General features: G+C 33.3%; 1 protein-coding gene across 1 annotated transcript in view; it reads left to right on the top strand.

Annotated features, from left to right (window-relative positions):
- Positions 1 to 7,323, top strand: part of LOC110266947 — an 18,318-nt gene extending 10,995 nt beyond the window's left edge. The window contains exons 6-9 of the mRNA XM_021112040.1: positions 3,632 to 3,728; positions 3,833 to 3,986; positions 4,454 to 4,733; positions 7,078 to 7,323. Of these exons, the coding sequence (XP_020967699.1) occupies positions 3,632 to 3,728; positions 3,833 to 3,986; positions 4,454 to 4,733; positions 7,078 to 7,323 (777 nt within the window). The remainder of the gene's footprint in view (positions 1 to 3,631; positions 3,729 to 3,832; positions 3,987 to 4,453; positions 4,734 to 7,077) is intronic.

Here is a 13,037-nt window from a genome sequence, read left to right as displayed (position 1 = left end):
AAAAAATTTAATAAAAAAAAGCTTAAATTTGATGATTAATATTATTGGTTACTTAAAAATTGACTCCCTAATCCCTATATTTCTATACGCTATTATTAATTAAGGACAATAAAATTATGAAAAAAGTATAATAAATAAATTTTCAAAATAGCTAATATTAATCAACTTTTTGTTAAAAAATTATCTTGTTTGCCCCATTGTTTTTTGAGGACTTAGGATTAAAATTTGAATTTAGAAATTAATGTTTTAAAAAAAAAATCTGATATTGAGAGAAAAAAAATTAAATTGACACCTTCTTTAAAGTTATTTCCACTTAAAATTCTGTTAAAATCCTCAAATTCTATTCATTCTATTACTGACTTTATCAATTTCATCAAACTTATCGTGATGAAATACTTTCATTTTCTCCTTTCCTTCAACAACAAGCAGTGTGGTCATTGACATTGGCTGAATACAATAATGTTGACAATATATCGTTTGGTGCACAATGCCAATTGATAGCAGGAGCTGCTTTGTTAGTACTAGAGCTGGCAATTTATACTCTACCCGCGGGTACTTAACCCGATCCAACCCGTTCGGGTAGGGTAGGATACTCTACCCGCTGCGGGTAGGGTAGGGTATGGGTTTAGGGTGTACCCTACCTTACCCTATCCGCACCTCAAATATGATACATATTATAAAAATTAGGTATATAGTGAAGGAAGTGAGAGTTAAACCCACAACCTCTCTTATATAATGATTTACAATAAGTGAACAACCACTAAACTAGTTAGTTAATTTAGTAATTTAGAGCATTAGTTTGTTATTTTTTTATGTTATTAATATGTATAAAATTTGAAATGATTGAATTTTATATTTACTTTGAAAAAATTTGATATTTCTGCGGGTAAGATAGGGTAGGGTAGGGTTTAGAACTTCAGGGTGCGGGTAGGGTTAGGGTTGAGAGATTCTCAATTCGCGGGTAGGATAGAATAGAGTTTTAATAGAATTTTCAACCCGCGAGTAGGGTTAGGATAGGGTCCAAACCCTACCCTACGTACCCTACCCATTGCCAGCCCTAGTTAGTATTTAGTAGAGTCAATTAATTTTCATTTTTATGATTGCCAATCGAAAACTACATTCGTGGTCCACTGGTCCATACTTTCATTAAATGTAGAAAATGATGAGTAGGGTAACGATAAAAGAAAATAAAATATTTCTTATATTAAGTTAAAATCTAGTTAGATAATTTAATATGTTTAATAAAATTATTAAAATAATATATGTTTATATATTTTTTTATTTTTATATAAAAATTATTTTAATAATCTTTACGTGAATAGTATTTTTTTTTAATATAGTGGACAATTGTTCTAATATTAAATCAATACAATTTAATAAATTAACTTACAAAACATTTTCTTAAAAATATTTTAGTTTGTCGGTCGATATTAAATTCCACTTTTACACTATAAAGGAAATTAATAAGCTTTAATTTGTTTGCGGCTGTCCATTAGTATTAGCAATGAGGGACCCGAAAGTTGAAGTAGTGGAGGTAAAAATATATTAAAATAAATTGTTAAAAAATTGACATTTATATTTTATTTTTATATATAATAAGAATATAAAAATTATAAAGAGTTGGTACATAAATATTTTTTATTATATATAATTTATAAAACAAATTTTGTTATTTCCAAGATTTGATATAATTAGAATTATATATTATTAGAAAAAATTAAACCTACATATATATAATGATGAATGAATGAATAGTAGTTAACTTGCAAATGAAATTTTTTTTCTTTTTAAAACAATTAAATATGTTTTATATCATTTTAAATTTAATTTTAATATATGAATTTAGATTCTCTAAAACAAAAAAAATTAATAAAATGAGAATTTAATCACTATTAATTTTGTAATTTTAATAAAATATGTGTCTCTATTATTTTAAATTAAAAATAATTAATTTCTTATTTTATTATTTTACAATTTTTTTTTAATTTTAGAACGGATCTTAATCCTTGATATATTTTAAGTTTAAATATTTATATGCATCTATTTTATTATATACTGTAATGTTAATAAAAATTATTTGTTACATTTATTATTGTTAAATTAAAAAATTAACTAACTCAATTGATGATGACAGATTTAATGGGTTAAACACCTAATTAGTTTTTAATTGTTTTGAATAATGTTGCAGGCCAAACTTACAACAACAACAGCCCAATAAGATAGAGTAATTGAAAGAAAGATTGTTAGTGAGTTCTCTAGCTAACAAAACCCAAAAATAATAAAGCAAAGAATTCAGCTGGGCCAGATGGAATATATATCCAACCTAAGTCCAAGAAGCTTCCACCAAGCTGAAACTTTTCAAAGCCAATGTTCACATAATTTGCTTAGAGACGTAAAACTCAAAAGGTAGTGTCTAATCACCCAAATCAAAGCAAGCTAAGCTAAATCAGAGGATAAAGGTGATTTATTTCCATTTGCATGCAATTTACTTTCTTTACTCCTTCTCCAAATCTCTGCAACTCCAATTTGAGATAAATGGAGAAAGTGTTTTCTGATATTCACTGTTGTGAATCAAAGGCTAAAATTATTTCTTGGGGACAAAGCACTTGCTCAAGGATTCAGATTTGGGATTACGATTGAAACCTTTTTCTTTGTTGATCTGAGGTCTTCGGTCAAGCAAAATGACCAACTTTGAAATTTCTAATTTGGGAGTTACTTGAAGAAAGAGAAATGACAAGCTTGGGAAGCACACAGCTCGAAGAGTTGACTCAGAAGAGATCAATACAGCAACTTGGAAAGAGGTAGTACAAAAGAAAAAAATCTTCATTTTTCTGAAGGCAAGGAGAAAGAACCAGAACTTGAGTGTGTTTGAAGAGCTTCTCTGTGAAGAGTTCATCAATTTTGGACAGTGTTTTCTAAGTTAAAGAAGCATCCGCCAAGATGAAGAACTTAATCAGAGTCAGCTGAATCCGGTTCAACTTATAGCAACAGAGGTTGTTAATGCATTAATCTCCTTCATGTTTTACGGTTTTTATTTCATTTTCAATGTATATCTTTCTGTAATTTCTTGAGAGGTAAAAGGCTGAAAGAGAGAATTCAGAAAAAGCCAATGAGTGATAAAAAGTTGAGTGAAATACTTGAAAGAAAAGCCTAGAGTGATTTTAGATTTCTTTAGGTTGTTTCATATGTCTTGTGTCTTGTACTTGTGAGGTGCCCCTTTCTAAGTTGGGTTAGCACTTAGAGTAAAGAGTTAGGTATTAGCATAACCAAGTCAAGTTAGATAAGAACTTGAGAGAGAAAGGATTGAGTGAATCCTAGTAAATTGGTGTATGTAATACTTTAACTATAATAGAAATTCCACCACTGTTGTAGTGGAGACTGGATGTAGGTTGCATTGCACAAGGCAACTGAATCAGGATACATGCCTGTGTCATTTTTCTTCTCTTTCTCTAAGTTCTCTTTGCTGATATTTATGAGACAAAATGAAATTGTCTCATAAAATTTCTGCTCCACAGTTCAAATAGTTTTTATCTGTAACTTTGATATTAAAGGCTTAATTCATTAAAGCAAAAGAAGGCCATAGATTCAACTCTCATTCTCTAAGCCTTATATAACCTTCAATTGGTATCAGGAGCCAAGGTCTCAAGAATCAAGCTTCATCGCTTGGAGCAAAGCTCCAATGGCGAACAACTTGGGCACAACCACAGTTACCTACACTTTAACAGAAGGTCAGTCAAACAATAGGCCTCCCTTCTTCAATGGGAAGAACTATGCCTACTAGAAAGAACGGATGCGAATCTTCATCCAATCCATTTACTACAACATATGAAAGATTGTTGTGAGCGGCCCCAAGATTCCAACAAAGACAATGTTGATCGAGTGGTGACTCCAAAAGAGGAAACTAAATGGAATGATGATGACAAAAAGAAAGTGGAGCTGAACGCTAAAGCCATCAACCTTCTACACTGTGCTATCAGTTTTGAGGAGTACCAAAAAGTGTCTAGATGCAAGACTGCCAAAGAAATTTGGGAGAAACTCTAGGTTACACACGAAGGCACCAAACAAGTCAAAGAAACAAGGATTGATATGCTGTGAAAAGAGTATGAGATGTTCAACATGAAGGATGGAGAAAGTATTGATGAAATATTTGAGAGATTCTCAATCATAATAAATAGCCTTGATACTATGGGTTTAACACACAGAATAAACACTAGTGAGAAAAGTCCTTAGAAGCCTTACAAAAGAATGGGAAACAAAGGCCACTGTCCTAGCCGAAAGTAACAACCTAAGTCCCATAATATATGATGAGCTGAGAGAGAAACTTCTTATCTATGAAACCACACACACAAACCAAGACTAAAAAAAAGGGAATAGCCCTTAAGTCATAAGTCGAATCAAAAGAGAGTGAGTCTAGTGACAGTTTTTCAGATAATAAACTTGTATTTTTTGCTAGGAGACTTAGAAGGCTAATGAAGAACAAAGGCAAGTATAAGGGCTCAAGCTCAAAGGAGTACAATAAGGACATGAGCAAAGTGATTTGCCACAACTGCAAGGAGGCTAGACATTTCAAATACAACTGTCCGAAACTCAAGAAGGAAGACAAAGGAAAGAAAGAAAAGAAAAGAGTGCTCATGGCATCTTGGGAGGATCTTGAAAATGATTCAGATGAGGAAGAAGACTCCGAATGTGAAGCTCAAATCTGCTTCATGGCTGGTGAGGATCAACTTGATGAGGTAAATTACTATGACCTATCCATAGATAACTTACATGTTATCATAGATGATCTCACCCTCAATTCTGAAAAATTGCTAAACAAATACAATAAATGCAAATCTGAAAAAGAAATGTTGAAAGTTGAAAATGATTTTTTGAAAGAAAAGGTGAAGAAAATCAAATGTGCTTTAGATATTATTGAAGAAAATAGATTTCTAAAATCTGAAGTTAAGAAACTAAAAGAAAAGCACATTATGGATCTTTCTCAAGAGCTTATTGCTGAAAATGAAAGATTAAATGAAATGATTAAAATATTAAATAATGATTTAGCAAAATTTGCTCAAAGTTCTAGCAATTTGGACAAATTACTTGCAAACTAAATACCATTGTTTGAAAAATTTGGTTTAGGATATGTGACAAAAGATAATGTAGTTTTTTATAGTTCTACAAAGTTCATGGACTCTTCCTCGAAAACAAAGTCTATCATTAGCAAATCTGGTTTGGGACATATTCCCACCTATGAAGAGGAATTTGAAAAACCCTATCCTGATGAAATTGCATATTTAAGAACCGAACCTATATCAAATAAGTCGGGTCTGGGCTATGTCTCAAATAATGAGGTTGCTTTCGAAATTCACAGTTTCACAAAAGAACCTCTTATTCAAGAAGCCCATATGGTTTCAAAAATTCTGATTTGAATGGTTTTGTAAAAAACAAAAATAACAAAAATGAGTTTGTCATGAGAAATGGTCATTCCTCAAAAATTAGAAAACCTCAACCTTTTAATCATTTCCAGCTTCAAAATTTAAATCGACTTCAGCAAGATGCTTCAGGAAATCATTGCTTTAATTGTAAGAAAACTAGTCACTCTTACTTACAATGCTTCATTGAAAGAAGAAAAGTAGGAAACCAAACTTACAATGTTGTATGTGACTTTAATGCACTTGGGCAACTAAGGTGGATTAACTTCAAAGGATCCAAATTAATTTGGATACCTAAGGTTACTTGAGATTTTATGCAGATTTGCCTAGCATCCAAGAAAAAGAAAGATACGTGGTACTTGGATAGTGGATGCTCTAGGCACATGACTGGAAGGTCAACTTTCTTCATCAAACTCAACAAGTATGATGGAGGTTTTATGATCTTTGGAGATGATAGAAAAGGTAAAATCGTTGCTGTTGAAAAAGTAGGTAACAATCATTCTACTTTCATCGATGATATCTTTTTGGTTAATGGTTTGAGGCATAATCTTTTGAACATAAGTCAATTGTGTGATTTGGGTTATTTGGTGATATTCAAAAGATTGGAATGCTGTGTTGTGAGTGAAAAGATCCATGATGTATTGTTTATTGCTAAGCGTTGTGATAATGTGTATGTACTTACTCTTGATGAACTAAAGGATCAAAATGTAGCTTAATTTCATTCTAAAGAATCTGAAAAGTGGCTATGGCACAAGAGATTGGGCCATGCTAGCATGTTTCAAATTAACAAGCTTGTCAAGAAAGGATTAGTAAGAGGTCTTCCTTTGATAAAATTTGACAAAGACATTACTTGTGATGCTTGTCAAATCGGAAAACAAACAAAGAGTTCATTTAAATCAAAGAAAGACATTTCTACTAAAAGACCACTTGAATTGCTACATATTAATTTATTTGGTCTAACAAGAACTCAAAACTTAGGTGGTAAACATTATGATTTGGTAATTGTGGATGACTACACTAGGTTTGGTTGGGTTTTATTTATTGCACACAAAAATGAAGCCTTTTCGGCTTTTGAGATTTTTCGCAAGAAAATTCAAAATGCAAAGGATTTAAAGATTGCCTCAATAAAAAGTGATCATGGAACTGAATTTGAAAATAAGTTATTTGAATCCTTTTGTGAAGAATTTAAAATATCACACAATTTCTCTTGTCCAAGAACACTGCAACAAAACGGTGTTGTTGAAAGAAGAAACAGAAGCATTCAATAAATGACAAGAGCTATGCTTTGTGAAAATAATGTTCCAAAATTCCTTTGGGCTAAAGCTATTAACACGGCTTGCCACATTTTGAATAGAACAATCATAAGAAAATTCTTGAAGAAAACTCCCTATGAACTTTGGAAAGGTCACCCACCAAACTTGAATTACTTACATATCTTTGGATGCAAATGTTTTGTCCTAAATAACAAAGAAAATCTAGAAAAAATTGATCCAAAGGCATATGAATGTTTATTTATAGGATATTCCACAACTAGCAAAGCCTATAGAGTTTATCATCAAGATGCTAGAATTATAGAGGAGTCCATACATGTTACCTTTTGTTTTGTGACACTAACTTGGTTCAAAGTATCTTGAAAGATTGTGATGCAGGAAATCAAGTTTAGGGCAAAGAAGGAGAATCCAAAAATCAAGAGAAAGAAATTTCTGGGCCATCTAAATCTGATAAAGCTGCTGCAGGAGATTCTGCAGGAGATAATTCTGTTTTGTCTCATGAATTTGGCAAAATTTTTGACAGTACAACTTCTTTGGATCCTACAATGACTGAAACTGCTCCTAAGTCTACAAGATCCCATGAGTGGAGATTCTTAAAGAATTATCCACAGAAATTTGTCATTGGAGATGTTTCTTAAGGTGTTAAGACACGTTCCTCTACAAGAAAAGTAAATGAAGAAACAAATTTGGCTTTTCTCTCTCAAATTGAGTCTCAAAACATACATGAAACTCTCAATGACCCTTCGTGGATAAAGGCTATGGAGGAAGAGCTTGGTGAATTTGAAAAGAACCAAGTTTGGACACTTGTTCCAAAGTCAATTGGAAAGAAAGTGATTGGCACCAAGTGGATATTTAGGAACAAATTAGGAGAAAATGGTAGCATAGCTAGAAACAAAGCAAGACTAGTGGCACAAGGATATGATCAAGAGGAAGGGATAGACCTTGATGAATCCTTTATCCCTGTTGCCCAAATGGAAGTCATAAGACTTTTTTTAGCTTATGATGCTCATTGTGGTGTCAAATTGTATCAAATGCATGTGAAATGTGCATTCTAAATGGTGTAATTGATAGAGAAGTGTATATGGCACAGTCACCTGGTTTTGAAAATAAGAAATTTTCTAATCATATTTTCAAACTCTCACAAGCCCTTTATGGGTTGAGACAAGCTCTTAGGGCTTGGTATGAAAGACTTAGCTGTTTTCTTTTGAAAAATGAATTTCAAAGAGACACCACTAACATTACTCTATTTATTAAAAATTCTAATAATTCTTTCATTTTAGTCCAAATTTATGTTGATGACATTATTTTTGGATCAGCAAATGAGACCCTTTTATACTGAATTTGAAAAACTCATGACAAGTAAATTTGACATGAGTATGATAGGTGAACTTAATTTTTTCCTTGGGTTTCAAATTAAGCAAACTAAAAATGATATTTTTATTCATAAAGAGAAGTATACCAAGGAACTAGTTAAGAAATTTGGTATGGAAAATGCCAAACCCATGGGAACTCCCATGCACCCTAACTTAAAGTTAGAAAAGGGTGAAACTGAGAAAGATGTTGATGACACTAGGTATAGAGGAATGATTGGATCTCTTATGTACCTAACTTTCTCTAGACCTGACATTGTACAAAGTGTTAGAATGTGTTCAAGATTCCAATCAAAACCAAAAGAATCACATCTTTTAGTAGTTAAAAGAATTATTAGATATGTTCATGGCACATCCAATTTTGGTTTATGATATCCTAAGATTGATGAGTTTTTGCAGTTGGTTATTGTGATGCAGACTTTGCTGGAGATAGAGTGGATCGAAGAAGTACATCAGGCATATGCTGCTTTCTTGGAAAGTCTCTAAACGTCGAGTCAAGTAAGAAGCAGTCCACAGTAGCATTGTCCACTGCAGAAGCTAAGTATATCGCTGCGTCTTCATGTTGCTGTCAGCTTATTTGGTTGAAAATCCAACTTGCTGATTATAAATTAAATGTTGAAAATATTTTCTTACTATGTGACAATATGAGTGCCATAAATATTTCCAAAAATTCAGTCTTGCACTCTAGAACTAAATTTGAGGTGAGATTTCACTCAATAAGAGAACATGTTCAAAAAGGGAATATTAGCATTAAATTTGTTAAATCAGAAGATCAATTAGCAGATATTTTTACCAAACCTCTAGCTGAAGACATATTTTACAAGCTTAGGACTAATCTAGGGATTTTAAGTCATGATTCATTATTTGCACATTGCTGATGTATTTGTTGAAGTTTTTGTCTCTAAGGTGTGGATGAGACAATTCTGGGCAAATGAAGAACCATCTCTCTGAACATCACTCTCTGGGCTCATTTGCACGATCTGAAACTTCTGGGTCAACACTTCAATTCAGAGTTACGTTGGTCTAACATGTTTCCTTAAACACTACCATCTATGGGCCCAATGAGTGTTACATTATCCATGTGATATTTTGTGTTTTGTCTTTTAGTGAAAAAGTTTCTTTTAAATCTACTTTGTTTTATTTATTTATTTTTTCAAATCACCTTTTTATGATGTCAAGTCTTTTCAAGGTCTAGTCATAGGTGATGCAGTTGCATGTTTCAAGAAACCTCCTTTCTTGGTGCAGTTACCAAACTTCTCTCTTCTTAACTCCATCCACTACCTCTTTGTTTCTTCTCCACTACCATTATTGCTTTGTTTCATTCGAAACCAGAGTTCACACCAATGAGGAAGAAAATTATGATTCAAAAGAGTCCAAGGACAAAAATTCTCAAACTCCCAGAGAAACCTAGACCCTCTACTCGCTCCAAAGATTAGACCTTCACACCTTTTCCATCTCCTCCTACCTCTCCTCCTTGTACAGACCCAATGGCGCGAACCAAAAAACCCTTCAAGGGTTCCTTCCTCCTCCAAGTCGACGGTAAATCTAGGTCTGCTCCTTCTCGTCCTCAAAGAGGTAACCCTTGCATCCCTCTCAAATCAGTTAAAGAGCCCTCCATTGATCCTTTTGCACACAAATCACACTTTATGACCTCCCACTCAAACTACAACCCTCTCCGTTTTCGCTCAGCCATGAACAATGATTTCTATGATGGTGTTACTGCTCATCGTACCATATGTCTCACCTTCTTGGTAGATTTACTAAATCTGAAAAAGAAAGGCTTTGTTTATGCTGAAAATTTTAAATTTTTGGACCGGAACCACATTTTTAAAATAAAAAAATTAGTTTATCCAATCTTAGTCAAAGAATTTTATGCAAATATGACCTATCATGAGGGCAGCTTTCACTCCTATGTCAAAGGCCGAGCCTTGTTCTGAACAATGAAACCATCAGTGATTCTTTGAAATACACTGATGTTGGTGTTTGTGCATACACCTCGGGTAAGTGGGATGAAGGAGTAGGTCTTTCTTATAATGATGCTATGGCCTATGTGTGTGAACACATCTCTTTGATTGATGGAATCACTCCAACTCACAAAGCCCTTGATTACACTCGTGCTCAGTTGCATCGCATAGTGAACCATATCATTCTTTCTTAAAGTGGATCATATCAAAGGATGTCTTTCTGTGATACTCTGGTTTTGTATGCTATTCTCACAAAAACTGAAATTTCTTTTGCTTACTTAATGGTAAGGTATATGTTTGATTGTATTAGAAGTGAGAAAGATAAAGCTCTTCCTTATGGCATGTTCTTAACCTGTATTTTTGAACATTTTGGTGTTGATTTGTCAAATGAGACATATGAAAATAGACACTCATATCTAAAAGGAGGTGGTTCAGTGAAACAGCAGAAAAAAGGACCAACTCGAACTGAAAGGGTGGTTCTTGATGATGATGATGATGACTATGAACTAGAAGAATCCTCTCCTTCATCTGCCTCTGGGACTTCTGCTTTCACTGGAAACAAATCACTCTTATATGGAGTAATGAAAGATGTAGTTCAGGAATTTGTCTCTCAATCCAACCATCTAATTGCAATGAGCAAATAACAGAGGAAACTTGCTGCCAAGCATGAAAACTTCCTCAGAAAGTCCAGAGATAGAGTGGCAGTGTTCATGAAGTTCATTGACAATCTCCAAGAGGATGAAACCATGGCTACCAACCCTGAAGATCCTGCTGATTCTAATGAGGAGGATCAGTCGGATGCCTAAGGATGCCTCCTCCATTGCTACTATCTGTGTTATTTTATTTTGATAATTGTCTCATAGAACTATTGTATTTTGTGTTTAGACTTCTTATTAGTCTCGGATGACTGTAAACTGATTAACAACTGTTAGTTTTGCTTTTACTTTTCTAATTATCTGGACTATTTCTTAACTATTTGCTGCATGTTTGAAAGTTAGTTGCATTTCCTCCTTTGATGACAAAAGGGGGAGTATTATCATGTTTGATGTTTGTTGTTGCTCATTTTTGTTCTTGCTATTTTTGGTACATTTTTTTGGCTCTGTTTCATGAGCGGTTGAAATTGTTTGAAATCTTACTGAATGCTTCATCCATGGACAACAAATTGTATATAGTATATTATTGTGTTTCCTATGTGAATATGTAAACATGAAAGAAAAGAAGAGCACAAATTCAGGGGGAGCAACTCTTGGAAAAGAAAGGGGGAGAATTCAAAAGCAAGTGACATCACCTAAAATGAAGTACTTTAATCTTATTGAATTAAATCTCTTTGATCAATTTCATAACTATGTTTGTTATCAAGGGAGAGATTGTTGAGTTAAGAAATTAACTAACTCAATTGATGATGACAAACATTGATCTAATAGATTAAACACCCAATTAGCTTTTAATTATTTTGAATAATGTTGCAGGCCAAACTTACAACAACAGTAGCCCAATGAGATAGAGTAATTGAAACAAATATTGTTAGTGAGTTCTCTAGCTAACAAAGCCCAAAAATAATAAAGCAAAGAATTCAGCTAGGCTAGATGAAACATATATCCAACCCAAGTCCAAGAAGCTTCCACCAAGTTGAAGCTTTCCAAAGCCAATGTTCACATAATTTGCTTCAGTTAAAATAAGAGAGAGAGAGAGAGAGAGAGAGAGAGAGAGAGAGAGAGTCGTTCTCCTTGTTCATTTCACCAGAGAAGAAAGAAAGAGAAAGAGAAAGGTAAAACTCAAAAGGTAGTGTCCAATCACCCAAATCAAAGCAAGCTAAGCTAAGTCAGAGGATAAAGGTGATTTATTTCCATTTGCATGCAATTTACTTTCTTTACTCCTCCAAATCTCTGCAACTCCAATTTGAGATAAATGGAGAAAGTGTTCTCTGATAATCACTGCTGTGAATTAAAGGCTAAAATTGTTTCTTGGGGACAAAGTACTTGCTCAAGGGTTCAGATTTGGGATTACCATTGAAACATTTTTCTTTGCTGATCTGAGATCTTCGGTCAAGCAAAATGACCAGGTTTGAAATTTCTAATTTGGGGGTAAATTGAAGAAAGTGAAATGACAAGCCTGGAAAGCACACAGCTAGAATAGTTGACTCAGAAGAGATTAATACAGCAACTTGAAAAGAGGTACAAAAGAAAAAAATCTTCATTTTTCTGAAGGCTATGAGAGATAACCAGAACATGAGTGTGTTTGAAGAGCTTTTCTGTGAAAATTTCATCAATTTTGGACAGTGTTTTCTAAGTTAAAGAAGCATTCCGCCTAGATGAAGAACTTAATCAGAGTCAGCTGAATCCGGTTGAACTTATAGCAACAGATGCTGTTAATGCTTCAATCTCCTTCATGTTTTACAGTTTGTATTTTATTTTCAATGTATATCTTTCTGTAATTTTTTGAGAGGTAAAAGGCTGAAAGAGAGAATTCAGAAAAAGCTAATGAGTGACAAAAAAATGAGTGAAACACTTGAGAGAAAAGCCTAGAGTGATTTCAGATTTCTTTAGGTTGTTTCATATGTCTTGTGTCTTGTACCTGTGAGGTGCCCCTTTCTAAGTTAGGTTAGCACTTAGAGTGAAGAGTTAGGTATTAGCATAACCAAGTCAAGTTAGAAAAGAACTTGAGAGAGAAAGGATTGAGTGAATCCTAAGAAATTGGTGTAGGTAATACTTTAATTATAGTAAAAATTCCACCACTGTTGTGGTGGAGACTGGATGTAGGTTGCATTGCACAAGGCAACTGAACCAGGATACATGCATGTGTCATTTTTCTTCTCTTTCTCTAAGTTCTGTTTTCTGATATTTATGAGACAAAATAAAATTGTCTCATAAAATTTTCATTGTACAGTTCAAATAGTTTTTATCTGTAACTTTGATATTAAAGCCTTAATTCATTAAAGCAAAAGAATGATATAGATTCAACCCCTTTCTCTAGGCCTTCTATAACCTTCAATCATCATACCAATGATCATAAAAAAGA

The sequence above is a fragment of the Arachis ipaensis genome, chromosome B01 (assembly GCF_000816755.2).
Source record: "Arachis ipaensis cultivar K30076 chromosome B01, Araip1.1, whole genome shotgun sequence".
NCBI lineage: Eukaryota > Viridiplantae > Streptophyta > Magnoliopsida > Fabales > Fabaceae > Arachis > Arachis ipaensis.
The sequence above is the reverse complement of the archived record's forward strand: the minus strand, read 5'-3'. Positions and strand labels throughout refer to the sequence as shown.